The sequence below is a fragment of the Poromitra crassiceps genome, assembly GCF_964638095.1.
Source record: "Poromitra crassiceps genome assembly, chromosome: 2".
NCBI lineage: Eukaryota > Metazoa > Chordata > Actinopteri > Beryciformes > Melamphaidae > Poromitra > Poromitra crassiceps.
This window is the reverse complement of record NC_139624.1, coordinates 35,827,118-35,840,328: the sequence shown is the minus strand read 5'-3', so window position 1 is coordinate 35,840,328 and position 13,211 is coordinate 35,827,118. Positions and strand designations below refer to the sequence as shown.

General features: G+C 44.8%; 1 protein-coding gene across 1 annotated transcript in view; it reads right to left on the bottom strand.

The window, feature by feature from the left end:
• Nucleotides 1-1,248: 1,248 nt before the first annotated feature.
• Nucleotides 1,249-13,211, bottom strand: part of znf800b (zinc finger protein 800b) — a gene marked incomplete at both ends in the record, with an annotated part of 28,152 nt that continues 16,189 nt past the window's right edge. Inside the window, 6 exons of the mRNA XM_083661992.1 lie at nt 1,249-1,422; nt 1,782-2,996; nt 3,747-4,093; nt 4,931-5,093; nt 5,798-5,957; nt 8,900-9,080. Coding sequence (XP_083518118.1) covers nt 1,249-1,422; nt 1,782-2,996; nt 3,747-4,093; nt 4,931-5,093; nt 5,798-5,957; nt 8,900-9,080 — 2,240 coding nt within the window. The remainder of the gene's footprint in view (nt 1,423-1,781; nt 2,997-3,746; nt 4,094-4,930; nt 5,094-5,797; nt 5,958-8,899; nt 9,081-13,211) is intronic.

The window sequence follows — 13,211 nt, the reverse complement described above, 5'->3', positions numbered from 1 at the left end:
TTCTCCTCTTCATCATTGTTAGTGGCTCGCTCGTCCATTATCCATAGTGCACTGTGGGTAGGGAGAGAGAGAGAGAGAGAGAGAGGGAGGGAGAGAGAGGGAGATGAGGTGGGAGGAGAACAAAAGAAAGAACAGAATAGAGAAAGTGAGAAGGAGAGGGAGAAAGAGACAGAAGGGAAGAAAGAGGTAATGAATATGCAAGATAAAGCAATACTGAGACAAAGAGAGAATATGTCTAATGAGCAGAGTGATACAGAGAGAGAGAGAGACAGAGAGAGAGACAGAGAGAGAAAGACAGAGAGAGAGAGAGAGAGAGAGAGAGAGAGAGAGAGAGAGAGAGAGAGAGAGAGAGAAAGACAGAGAGAGAGAGAGAGAGAGAGAGAGACACACAGAGAGAGACAGGGAGAGAAAGAGAGAGAAAGAAGCAGCTGGTAAAAGGCACTGAGCGGTCAATTAAGACCTGCAGAATGATTGTGGTTTCTCATTTCTGCCCCAGGGACTGATCTCTCTCTCACGCACACGCACACCCACGTGCACGCACACGCACACACACACACACACACACACACACACACACACACACACACACACACACACACACACACACACACACACACACACACACACACCTCTCTTGCCACAAAGGCAGCTCATATATTACGAGCCAACACACATACAGAAGTACACAAACACATTTACTCAAGCGCACAAACACAGCGGTGTTTCTTTTGTGTTTTCCCAACATACAGCAACCTGGAGAGAGACAGAGACAGAGAAGAAAGAAAGAAAGAAAGAAAGAAAGAAAGAAAGAAAGAAAGAAAGAAAGAAAGAAAGAAAGAAAGAAAGAAAGAAAGAAAGAAATCAAGTGCAACTCAGGTAGAGAAACAGAAGCAAAGTAAAAGACAATTAGACAGCGACAGAGTGGCAAAGCCTTATAGTTTTAGTATTTGAGATTATTTATTACATGGACACTGTGTGTGTTTTAGTATTTATAGTTCTTACACTGCGTGTGTTATTGTAGGTAAATGCCTGTTAGTTCTTACACTGTGTGTGTTATTGTTACACTGTGTGTATTATTGTTTTATTTGGTGTCTAACGATTATTGTTTATTATTATTATTATTATTATTATTACTATTATTATTATTACTATTATTATTATTATTATTATTATTATTATTATTACGATTATTATTATTATTGTTTTATTTGTTTGATTGTATTCTTGTTAGTTCTTACACTGTGTGTTTCACCACAGCAGAGACTTGGAGCGGGTGCTGACTCCTTTCCTCCGGCGACGTCCTGAGCTGTTGTCTGCCGCCGCCGCCGCCGCCGCCGCCGCCGCCGCCTCTGCCTCCGCCGCAGCCACAGCCGCGGCTGCTGCTGCATTACGATGACTCCTCTTATGTGTCTCCAGGTACAACTGACAAAATCATTTCAAAACAAGAGGGCAAAATTAGTTTCAATGCAAAATACATATATGGATACATGCAGTGTTCCATGTAATTAATCTAGTGGTTTAGGCATGTTTTGCTGCAATTTTGATGGTAGTTGAACTACATTCAAATTAGTTTTTTTTAAGTTGGGTTTCATATTTGTAATTTTGACTACTGTAACTACAAGCTCCCTTTAGCTATGAAAGCTAAGAAATGTGATGGCTACAACTACAAAGCATACAACTACAAAACTGCAAATGAATGGTGAGATTCCCTGTTGGGAAATGTCTATGTAGTGTTTGTTTGGAAATTAAGAGATTTATGTCAGCAGCCCAAAACCCAGTACCTTCTTGGCGAAGGCCCGTCCACACTGGTCGCAGGCATGGAGGGAGAAGTTCTTGGTCACTCTGACTTCAGTGGAGGTGGACCCAGTGCTTTGTGGGGTCTGGCTGCTGGATGAGGAGGATAGGTTGCGTTGGTGTGTGTGTTTTTCGCTGCGGCGGGTCAGCGGCGGGCTAAGTGGGCGTGGCCATGTCTGTTGTCTCTCCTGCTTACGGGTGACGGGCGGGGACGGCGTGAACGCCGACGAGGAGGACAGCGCCTCCTGCTGTTTGCGGGTGACGGGGGCGGAAGGAGTTGCAGAGGAGGAGGAGGACGAGGCTGACGCGGATGTCGGGGTGCAGGAAGAAGATTGCAGGAGGTCTTGCTTGCGAGTGACGGGAGGCGAGGGTGGGGCGGAGGAGGACGAGGAGGCGTGGCATCCGTTCACTTCCTCCTTGACGCTCGCCCTCTTGGATGGGTTGGAGCTGTTCAGCACGACCTCGGCCAGCCTCTTTACCGCCCTACTCTCCAGCTTGGGCATGATCTTGGCCAGGTACTGGGACGACTTCTTGTGGACCACGGTGACGTGCCGCAGGACGTCGCGTTTGCGGCGCGACTCGTAGCGGCAGAGCGGGCAGCGGTAGAACTTGATGAAGATGTCGGTGCCGTCCGTGTGCAGCTCAATGTGCTTGGTGAGGTTCTGGCGTGAGCTGAACTGCCGCTTGCACAGCTTGCAGAAGAGCTGCTTGAAGTCGAAGCCCACCGACAGCTTGGGTGCTTTGCTGCCCACGTTCCCGCCACAGGCGTTGGCCCCGCGAGCCGCGGATGCAGGCACAGGCGTGGTGGACTTGGGGCTTGCAGGGGCCGGGACGGGGGCCAGGGCTGGGGCCGGGGCGGGGGCTGGGGCCGGGGCCGGGGCCGGGGCGGGGGCTGGGGCCGGGGCCGGGGCCGGGGCCTCCTCCTGCTTGACCTTCAGTGGCTTGGTGGCCACAGAAACGGCCTTTGTTGTCCCGGTGCTGCCACTGGGAGACGGGGCGGGGCTGCTGTCAATCTCTTCTTCCTCATCTTCATCCGAGGGTTCCACGACCTCCTCTTTCACACGGATACTGTTGCTAGGGGTGAAGCCAGTGCTGCTGTTAGGTGTGGTTGCCGTGGTAGCGGCAGGTGATGCGGTAGCAGACCTGCTACTTTTGAGGCTGTAGATCTTGTGAACAATGCGCATGTGTCTCTTCAGCATAAGCTGAAAATATACAAAAACCATTAAAAATCAATTAATACATTTGCTTCAGACAAAGAAAATAACTGAAAAGTAGGAACATCAAACCATAATAGTAAGTACACTACAATACTATACTATATTCTTTAAAAAAAACTATATTATCATTGTATTTGTCCCCAGCCTGTGCTAGAGTGAGTTGTACAGACTGGACATTGTATAATATTTAGTTTCCTTTGTTCTCTTGTGTGCAGGGTTCATACAGACATTACAAAACGACTTTCAAGCACTTTTTCAAGCACTATTTTTTTTTCATTTTCAAGGACTTCACGCAAATCAAATAATTGATTTTCATATATAAATTTGGCACAAAAGGGGCATCAAATTTGCATTATATTACATTTAGTAATATAATGTAAATATAAGACGTGACAGTCACTGACAGACAGCATTATGAGGTTCATGTGAAATTCAAGGACTTTTAAGCACCTTGTTTAAAAAAGGGGCTATTTTCAAGGTATTCCAGGACTTGAATTTCTTTCTCAAAATCCAAGCACTTCAAGCACTTTTGCAGAACCCTGTGTGTGGATCCCTAAATTAGCTTACAACCCATATAAATACACCAACCAACCAACCAACCAACCAACCAACCAACCAACAGACTATCCTGACTGAGAGGTAAGGTTCCTCTTACAGAGCAATAGCACTGCAAAAGACACCAATATAGCTAGAGTAGCAAAGAATAGCAATATGGCAGTAAGCTAACAGACCAACCTGAGAGCTGTAGTTCCTCTTACAGAGCAAGCAGCGACATGAGGCCAGGTTGCACTGTGGGGAGGCTGGAGGCTGGTCCTGGTTCTGAGGGGTTGTTTTAGAGTTTATCGGGGTGGTCTTTGGGGTGTTCCCACGCGTCGGAGAGGCGGTGGCGCTCTTCTTTGGGGGTGTGGACTCCAGAGAGAGCGGCTGGCCGGGCCGCGAGGCGATGTCGGGCGTGATGGTGTCCCTCCGTAGCCCGCGATGCACCTCGTCAAAATGGCGGCGTACATTGGCCTTGGTAGCAAAGGATTTGGAGCAGACCGGGCAGGATTTCCCAGTGGGTGTGCTGAGAGTCCTCGGCCGACCTTCAGCAACAACGATAATTATTATTTGAAAAGGTTTGTTTTAAAATGAGATATGACACCAGGTCATTTAAAGGAGTGACGAGACAAAAACAATACAAAAGACACGGTAGACAAGGTAAGTTGCAGTGGTTGGTTTACAAAATGATGAAATCCGCTGTATTTTGAAGGTACTGAACGATGACCGTCAGCTCACAGTTTCCCTCCAAAATGGATGTAAAGCATTGTAATGCTCCAGTCATTAACTATGTATTTATAGATTATACAACAAATTATTCTGTTCAGCTATTCTCTACTGGTAAATGCCAAACCACAAAGGTATGCCTACGCACAACGCCTCCACCTCCATTGTGTATGCACTGTGCATAGAATGGAAAACTATGACACCAAAGCATGAGTGACATTTTCCTTTTCAGAACATTTCTCTTAATTAATGGAAATTGTCTATTCAGTTTTACCCAAGCAAAATATCTATCATAGAAATCATATGACCATAGTGTTTTACAGTGGTAACTTTGCATCACCCAAAAAATACTTTGTCCACAAGGATGAAAACAACTATGATACCTCCCCTCCACACACACACACACACACACACACACACACACACACACACACACACACACACACACACACACACACCTTTACACACACACACACACACACACACACACACACACACACACACACACACACACACACACACACACACACACACTCACTCACTCATTACAATTTCCGTCAATATCAAGATTACAAAACCAAACCAATGTTGAATTACCAAATTAATCCATCAATTTCATAAATCCTAATCCTAATTGGTGTAAATGAATAAACTACCTTTCACCATGGAGAGCAGGCTTGTGGGAACCGTGCGGGTCTCTGTGTACTTTCTCAGTTCCTCCAGTTTGCTCTTGTGCATCTTGCGGCAGTGACGCCGGATGCTGCGCCGCGAGTTAAAGTCCTGACCACACAGACAGCAGGAGATGGTCACATCCTCAACCTGAGAGAGAGAGAGGGAGAGAGAGATACAGACAGACAGACAGAGAGAGAGATAGTTTTTTTCTTGAATTGAGTCTTCCTATGTTATTTATATGCATACATGAACATGCATACACAAATTCACATAATTTCTGTCTTTCTTCTTCCCAGAACAGGTTTAATTTCTTCTTCTAGACACCCCATAGATGATCAATTACAAGGCTTCCTCTATGGTTTTAGTTGCCTTGAGGTCCATGAAATGTATTCTGCATTATGGGTAACTGTCACTTCAGGTATCCAACTCAAAAACAACAAGATAAAAACATTTTGGAGACAGATTTTTGGCCACTGAAAACAACTAATTTCCTCCAGAGTAGCTACCAATGCTTCCTCCTATTCTGTTCAATAAGCTAAGGTTGCCAAGCAACACATACATTTCCAGCCAGTAAGCATGTTTTTGAATATAGGCAGTATAAAGTGAATACGCAATGCACATGCATCTGTCTGTTTGATCTCATGATCTCTTTCCAAAAGATAAAGTAATATCGGAGACACTCCAGACTGCTGGAGACAGACTTCATGTTCTACTGGCTTACTTTGTATCTGCAGCGACTGACAGCTCTGTGCTGCGAGTGCACTGACAGCACTGATGTGTTCTCTCTGTACACTGTAGTGTGTGCCAGCATGTGCGTGTGTGCGTCCACTCAGTGTTGTCCATTCACCCACCCCGCTAGTGGAGTCCTCCTCCTCGGCCTGTGGTGCCTCCTCATTAGTCTCCTCCTCCACAGCCGGGCTGGGGCTCTCTGAAGCTGCTGGCTGGGTGGGCAGGTTGTCCTCCTCCTCCTCCCCCGGCTCTTCGTCCCACATGTCTGGACTCTGCCTGGCACTGTGAAGAGCAGATACATATAAATATATATACATTTGCATCAACTAGGGATGTTCATCAATAATCGATAATCGATCATCGATAATTGATCGTTGAGGAATGAATTTGATCATGTAGAATTTTTATCGATTATTGTTTTGTTTTTGCGGACTAGGTTTGGGTGGAATTCGCTCCTCCTCGCCCCACTCCATTGCACAGCCGACTAACGTGAGGTGGAGCTTCATGGTCTCTAGTTTTCTGGCTGGGCGGGGCCCTTTGTGCCAACAACCGTTTTTAACATGGGGAATTCACACCGGCATGCACCGCGGACACAAACAAACGCACCCAGCGGTCTGCGGACCTCAGTGAGGCCGTTATAACTATGACACTTCGTACACTTCTCTGCTAATTTTGACAAAGTGTGAGTAACGGTACACGTGTTTAAGTGAATTCAAGTCGTTTTATTGGTTTATAACGTTATGAACTATGAAGTCGCAGCAGTCAGCATGGACTCAGCTAGCCTTTAGCTGCTAACGCCCACCTGAATCAATTCACACACATCTCGTGGCAAATAACGCTAATCATATCCACGCGTCGGACTGAGAGCAGCTGGATGGAACTCGACCATCAGGACAGATGAGGTTTTTGTCACGTGTTTATAAGCCTGGAAGCCGTGGCCGGTGAGCTGAGTCCTACTTTCAAAATGTGAGTACAGTAGCCTAGCTAGCTAGGTTACATCATGTAACCTGTCATGTAACATGTTTGTTTAGCTGGCCACAGCGCTAGTGTCTGATATTCTTACTACACAGCGGCATCGCCATTATAGCTAGCCGAGAACGCGCAACGGTATTACCAGACCAGAGTAAAAATATAATATATATATATATATATATATATATATATATATATATATATATATATAATTATTATTACGCTATCGATAATCGATAATTGATCGTTAATTTTCCTGAATTTCGATTATGGAAATTGATTCAAAATGCCCATCCCTAGCATCAACAAGTGCAAACCTTTTAGACCCTACTCACCCCTCGAAACTCTCTACCACATTCCTATTCCGAGCTACGGCCATTTTCCCACTAAACTCATTAAACATCCACGAGTGACTGACTGACTGACTGACTGACTGTCCAGACTTTTCCATCTCATGACCCTGGTCAGACCACTGGTCCAGCGGCGCAGAAAAAACTGCCAATATTCCATGTAGACCTGTGCGTTGCAGATAACATGGATTGACAGAGTGCAGTGTGCAAAAATACCCACAACCCAGTCCCAGACCATCAAATTCTAAACTAGTTGAACGTTTGACGGAGCGCAAATAAATGTCAAGTCAAGTCAAGTCAAGTCAAGTTTATTTGTATAGCACATTTCATACACAGAGGCAATTCAAAGTGCTTCACATAAAATGGTTGACAGGAAAATAAAAGAAAAGAAGAGAGTACAATGGACATTTAAAAGCATCACAACAACACTTCATCAGCTGCTAACAGACTTCATCAGTCAATGAACTGTGTACAGACTGCTTGAAAAGGTTTTGAGACACGCTCACAACAGACAACTGATTTTCAACACATATTTGTCTGTGAGTTTGAAGTGTCCCGTTTGAGTTGGTGACTGGACGCATTTGTGTAAAAGATTTCACTGTTTCTCTGACTCACTGTAACTAGATACATGATGTCCTTCTGTATCTGACTTACATTCTTTGAACACTCGCTCTTTCCATCAAACCGACTGAGCAGGTGAAAGCTACAGTTTAACTACATTTCACACACTTCAAGGAGGAGAAATGTTTCTGAAGAGGAGACGGGGCTTGTGACTGACAGGCTGTCAGTTCACATCACTGGACCATCTGGGGAAATCTTGGAAGGGAAAGTGAATAACAAACACTTTTACCAACTGTCTGAGTGCCGTGAAGGATTTGCAAAAAAACAAGTTTGATGATTTTGCAGCTCAGACGGACTCAAAGTCTCTTGAAGCAACCAATTCTCAATCAACAGAGTCCAGTCAATAAATATCAGTGGAGGAAGACAGACAACAGGTCAATATCAGAGTGCATAAACCGGTCGGTACAGCAGAATGCACAAACTCTACAGATCAACCTGGCCTTTATAGGAGACTCCTGACTCATGATGAAGGGACGAAGGTGTTTCTCAACTCAGAGCCTCCATCCAGCCTGGAGGCTGACGAGTAGAAACCCCCCAAACTAAATAAAAAAGGTTTAACTCCAAAATGTTCTGTAACGCCAGCTGAGTTTGTTGTTGTCTTCTTCAGTATTTACACTTCACCCTCCTCCAGTGCTGCTCGCTTGCTTTTGACTACAGTCAGCCAAAATAAACGAGGTGACTTCAAAGCTATATGGATGGCTTATGATAACTGGTGGCGGCATGGTGTGTCGCGGCAGACTCACGAAAACGGGTAGCCAATCAGAGCAGAGGGTCATTAATATTAATAATGAACCTTAAAGAAACAGCAGCAAAAACAGACTGTTCTCGGCAAGGCTCTGAAAGACGCTGGAAAATGAACCTATAAAAGCAGATTGAGTGTTTTTGGTACACCACCCAAACGCTGTCTATTGGAACTCGAGACACAGAAAAATAACACTGCAAAGTGTACAATATGCGACCTTTAAATCCAGGCTGTTCTACGCAGTATGTAGTACACAGAGATACCACTTACAGAGAAATACAGCTGGAGTAGAAAGAAAGAGTAGAGAAGATGCCTACTCACTCCGGAGCATGATGGAACTGGATGTTCTACGTGTAAGATAATTTATGGCATGACTGATGTCTGATTGACATTCTTCCTATCTATCCTATCTGTGTAGGTGAAGCATGTCGGATGGAGGTCTGCAGTATGAATCAGGGCCGATTAGGCACTGTGACTGTGAGAAACATAAAACTATTCAGGAGACAAGTTACATGTTGATTTAAATTCCTCCAACATACCTGGGTGTGTGCGATGGGTATCTCGCCAGCTCCTCCTCTGTAGTCATGTACTGGAACATGGCCTTGGTGCTGGTCTGGATGGGCTCTAGTCGAACCACGTAGTCCGGTCGGTCCATTCTGGGATAGATGGCCTCCAACAGATCCTTAATAGCTACACTCTGTTTGTCGTCACCGGGCAGACCTAGAGGGACAGAAGCACACAGAATATGTATGAGGATAGTATAATAATGTCATCCTAGTTGAGAAAGGACATTTACAGCCTGTATCCTTATACACTAGTTGAGCCACATAGTCCAGTCTGTCCAGCCAAAGCTTGTCCATAAACTGCCAATGTGTCCTGTTGAATTGTCCATGAGCAAGACACTGAACACCTACCTGCTCAATCGTTAAGGGTTAAGACAAGCCACTACTGTAATTAAAACCATTTTTGACAGGCTCCAATTTGAATTTGAGTTGGACTTGTCTTGTGTTGTGATGGGTTAGTATCTGGGTATTATGAAGGCATATTTCTCTGGGTTTTATGAAGGCATATTCATCTCATGAGTATTTTTGTTGTTGCTTTTCTTTTTGCACTGTACATGCTATAAGCTTTCCTGAACAGAATTGGGCTACACTCAAGACCATAAACCAAATAAAGGTAAATTGAATTCTTGATGCAATAAGCCTTTCAGTAGCTTTAAATAGTAATACTAATTATCCTGATACCAAAAATTGTCACTGTACTGATGGATGAAAAATGTGCAAATGTGTTTGTCCGCTATACTAAACAATTAATGCAACACTCTCAGTGAAAACACACACCAATGGAGCCATTTAACAGCATCACAAAAAGATGCACTTTCAGCCATTGCTCCTGATTATTCAGGAATCCTGAATAATTCAGGGCACGTGCCGGTGAAATGAAAATAATTGTGATGCTTCTTTTCCCCCATTTTCTGTTTTTTAATAACAGCAATAATTATGGTGGTTAAAACTGAGCAACCATAGTTGACTCCAAGAGATTGATTTCTCTTCCAGTAGGTATACAGGGAATATGATGAAATATGAGAGCAGAGAAAATGAGGATAGGGTGAGGAGGAGAGGACAGGATGAAAGGAACGGAGATGAGCAGACAGAAAAGGAATAAGGGGAATGAAAGTGGAGAGAAGAGAAGAGAAGAGAAGAGAGGAGAGGAGAGGAGAAGAGAAGAGAAGAGAAGAGAAGAGATTTTGAGTTTCAAACTCCCTTTAATAAACCATTGCAAACCTAATACAACATAGCTTTATGCACTACACACACCAAGAAGAGGACAGAAGAGGAAAAGCAAGGTAAGAGGAGAGGGAGGGAGCAGAGCAGAACAAAGATGAGGAGTGAGGAGAGGACTCTCCCCCACCTCAGTGTTTCGCCAAGACTCCTTACATAAGTACAGGAGGCGAGGAAACAAGACAAGATGAGAGGAGACAGGATGAGAGGATGAGAGGAGAGAACAAGGAGAAAGGAAAAGAGAGAAGTGAAGAAAGGACCGGAGATTAAAAGAGAGGGGAAGTGAGTGATCCAATAAAGGTCTGACAGCCCAAACAGACCAGACGCGTATGCGACGCTGAAGCAACGCCGTGCGGAGGCGCTTTCATTTCGGCGTCCTTGTTAACAGGGGCAGCGCGTTGCCTCGCCCCAGTGTGTATTTTTGAGCGGCCACGTGCAGCCAGGCATTGAAGTCAATACAAGTTGTGACCGGCACGCGGCAAAACACAGCAAGGCCCGGAGCAAAACAGAGCGCTTCTGGTGTGAATGGCAAGGCTCCTGCTTGATGCTTCCATGACGCGCTGCTTCTGAGTTGCTTCTGTGTTATTTTTAAGTGTTATTCTCTGCCTAAGTCTCTCGCCAGAGTACAAGAGTCTCCTAGGACTCATTCTTTGTCTGAGTCTCCCACCACTTCTATCAGCAGCAGATAAGAGTGCTGGAGACAGTAGCTAATAAGACCCTTTGTCTTTCTTTTTTAATCAAAGACAGACACTGCAAGATCAAAGTCCAGTTCCTTGCTGATTTTGACAGGAGAGCAGGGGAGAAACTGCACTCCGACTAAGGAAAATGATAGATGGATCCAACATGTTAGAATGTTAGGATTATACAGGATAGGAAAAAAATAAGCCTTGGCTTCAGCCTATTCCTTTTTTCGGTCATTGATTGTATCAATTGTATTTGTGTGAAATGGTTTGATATGTACATGTATGATGATGTTCTCTTGCTGTATATTCACACAAATTGTTACATTTTGTTTGTGGTTCATTATAACCTATGACCGAAAATAAACCATTCATTCATTCATTCATTCATTCATTCATTCAATGTGATTGTGAGAGTGTGTGTAGGAATGATAGACAGGTGTGTATCAGACAGAAGAGAAGAGAGTGTGTGTAGGAGTGATAGACAGGTGTGTATCAGACAGAAGAGAAGAGAGTGTGTGTAGGAGTGATAGACAGGTGTGTATCAGACAGAAGAGAAGAGAGTGTGTGTAGGAGTGATAGACAGGTGTGTATCAGACAGAAGAGAAGAGAGTGTGTGTAGGAGTGATAGACAGGTGTGTATCAGACAGAAGAGAAGAGAGTGTGTAGGAGTGATAGACGGGTGTGTATCAGACAGAAGAGAAGAGAGTGTGTGTAGGAGTGATAGACAGGTGTGTATCAGACAGAAGAGAAGAGAGTGTGTGTAGGAGTGATAGACAGGTGTGTATCAGACAGAAGAGATGAGAGTGTGTAGGAGTGATAGACGGGTGTGTATCAGACAGAAGAGAAGAGAGTGTGTGTAGGAGTGATAGACAGGTGTGTATCAGACAGAAGAGAGTGTGTGTAGGAGTGATAGACGGGTGTGTATCAGACAGAAGAGAAGAGAGTGTGTGTAGGAGTGATAGACGGGTGTGTATCAGACAGAAGAGAGTGTGTGTAGGAGTGATAGAGGGGTGTGTATCAGACAGAAGAGAGTGTGTGTAGGAGTGATAGAGGGGTGTGTATCAGACAGAAGAGAGTGTGTGTAGGAGTGATAGACGGGTGTGTATCAGACAGAAGAGAGTGTGTGTAGGAGTGATAGAGGGGTGTGTATCAGACAGAAGAGTGTGTGTAGGAGTGATAGACAGGTGTGTATCAGACAGAAGAGAGTGTGTGTAGGAGTGATAGACGGGTGTGTATCAGACAGAAGAGTGTGTGTAGGAGTGATAGACAGGTGTGTATCAGACAGAAGAGAGTGTGTGTAGGAGTGATAGACGGGTGTGTATCAGACAGAAGAGAGTGTGTGTAGGAGTGATAGACAGGTGTGTATCAGACAGAAGAGAGTGTGTGTAGGAGTGATAGACAGGTGTGTATCAGACAGAAGAGAGTGTGTGTAGGAGTGATATACGGGTGTGTATCAGACAGAAGAGGGTGTGTGTAGGAGTGATATACGGGTGTGTATCAGACAGAAGAGATGAGTGTGTGTAGGAGTGATAGACGGGTGTGTATCAGACAGAAGAGATGAGAGTGTGTAGGAGTGATAGACGGGTGTGTATCAGACAGAAGAGATGAGAGTGTGTAGGAGTGATAGACGGGTGTGTATCAGACAGAAGAGATGAGAGTGTGTGTAGGAGTGATAGACAGGTGTGTATCAGACAGAAGAGATGAGAGTGTGTAGGAGTGATAGACAGGTGTGTATCAGACAGAAGAGAAGAGAGTGTGTGTAGGAGTGATAGACAGGTGAGTATCAGACAGAAGAGAAGAGAGTGTGTGTAGGAGTGATTGACGGGTGTGTATCAGACAGAAGAGAAGAGAGTGTGTGTAGGAGTGATAGACGGGTGTGTATCAGACAGAAGAGATGAGAGTGTGTAGGAGTGATAGACAGGTGTGTATCAGACAGAAGAGAAGAGAGAGTGTAGGAGTGATAGACAGGTGTGTATCAGACAGAAGAGAGTGTGTGTAGGAGTGATAGACAGGTGTGTATCAGACAGAAGAGAAGAGAGTGTGTAGGAGTGATAGACAGGTGTGTATCAGACAGAAGAGATGAGAGTGTGTAGGAGTGATAGACAGGTGTGTATCAGACAGAAGAGAAGAGAGTGTGTGTAGGAGTGATAGACGGGTGTGTATCAGACAGAAGAGAAGAGAGTGTGTGTAGGAGTGATTGACGGGTGTGTATCAGACAGAAGAGAAGAGAGTGTGTGTAGGAGTGATAGACGGGTGTGTATCAGACAGAAGAGAAGAGAGTGTGTGTAGGAGTGATAGACGGGTGAGTATCAGACAGAAGAGAAGAGAGTGTGTGTAGGAGTGATTGACGGGTGTGTATCAGACAGAAGAGAAGAGAGTGTGTGTAG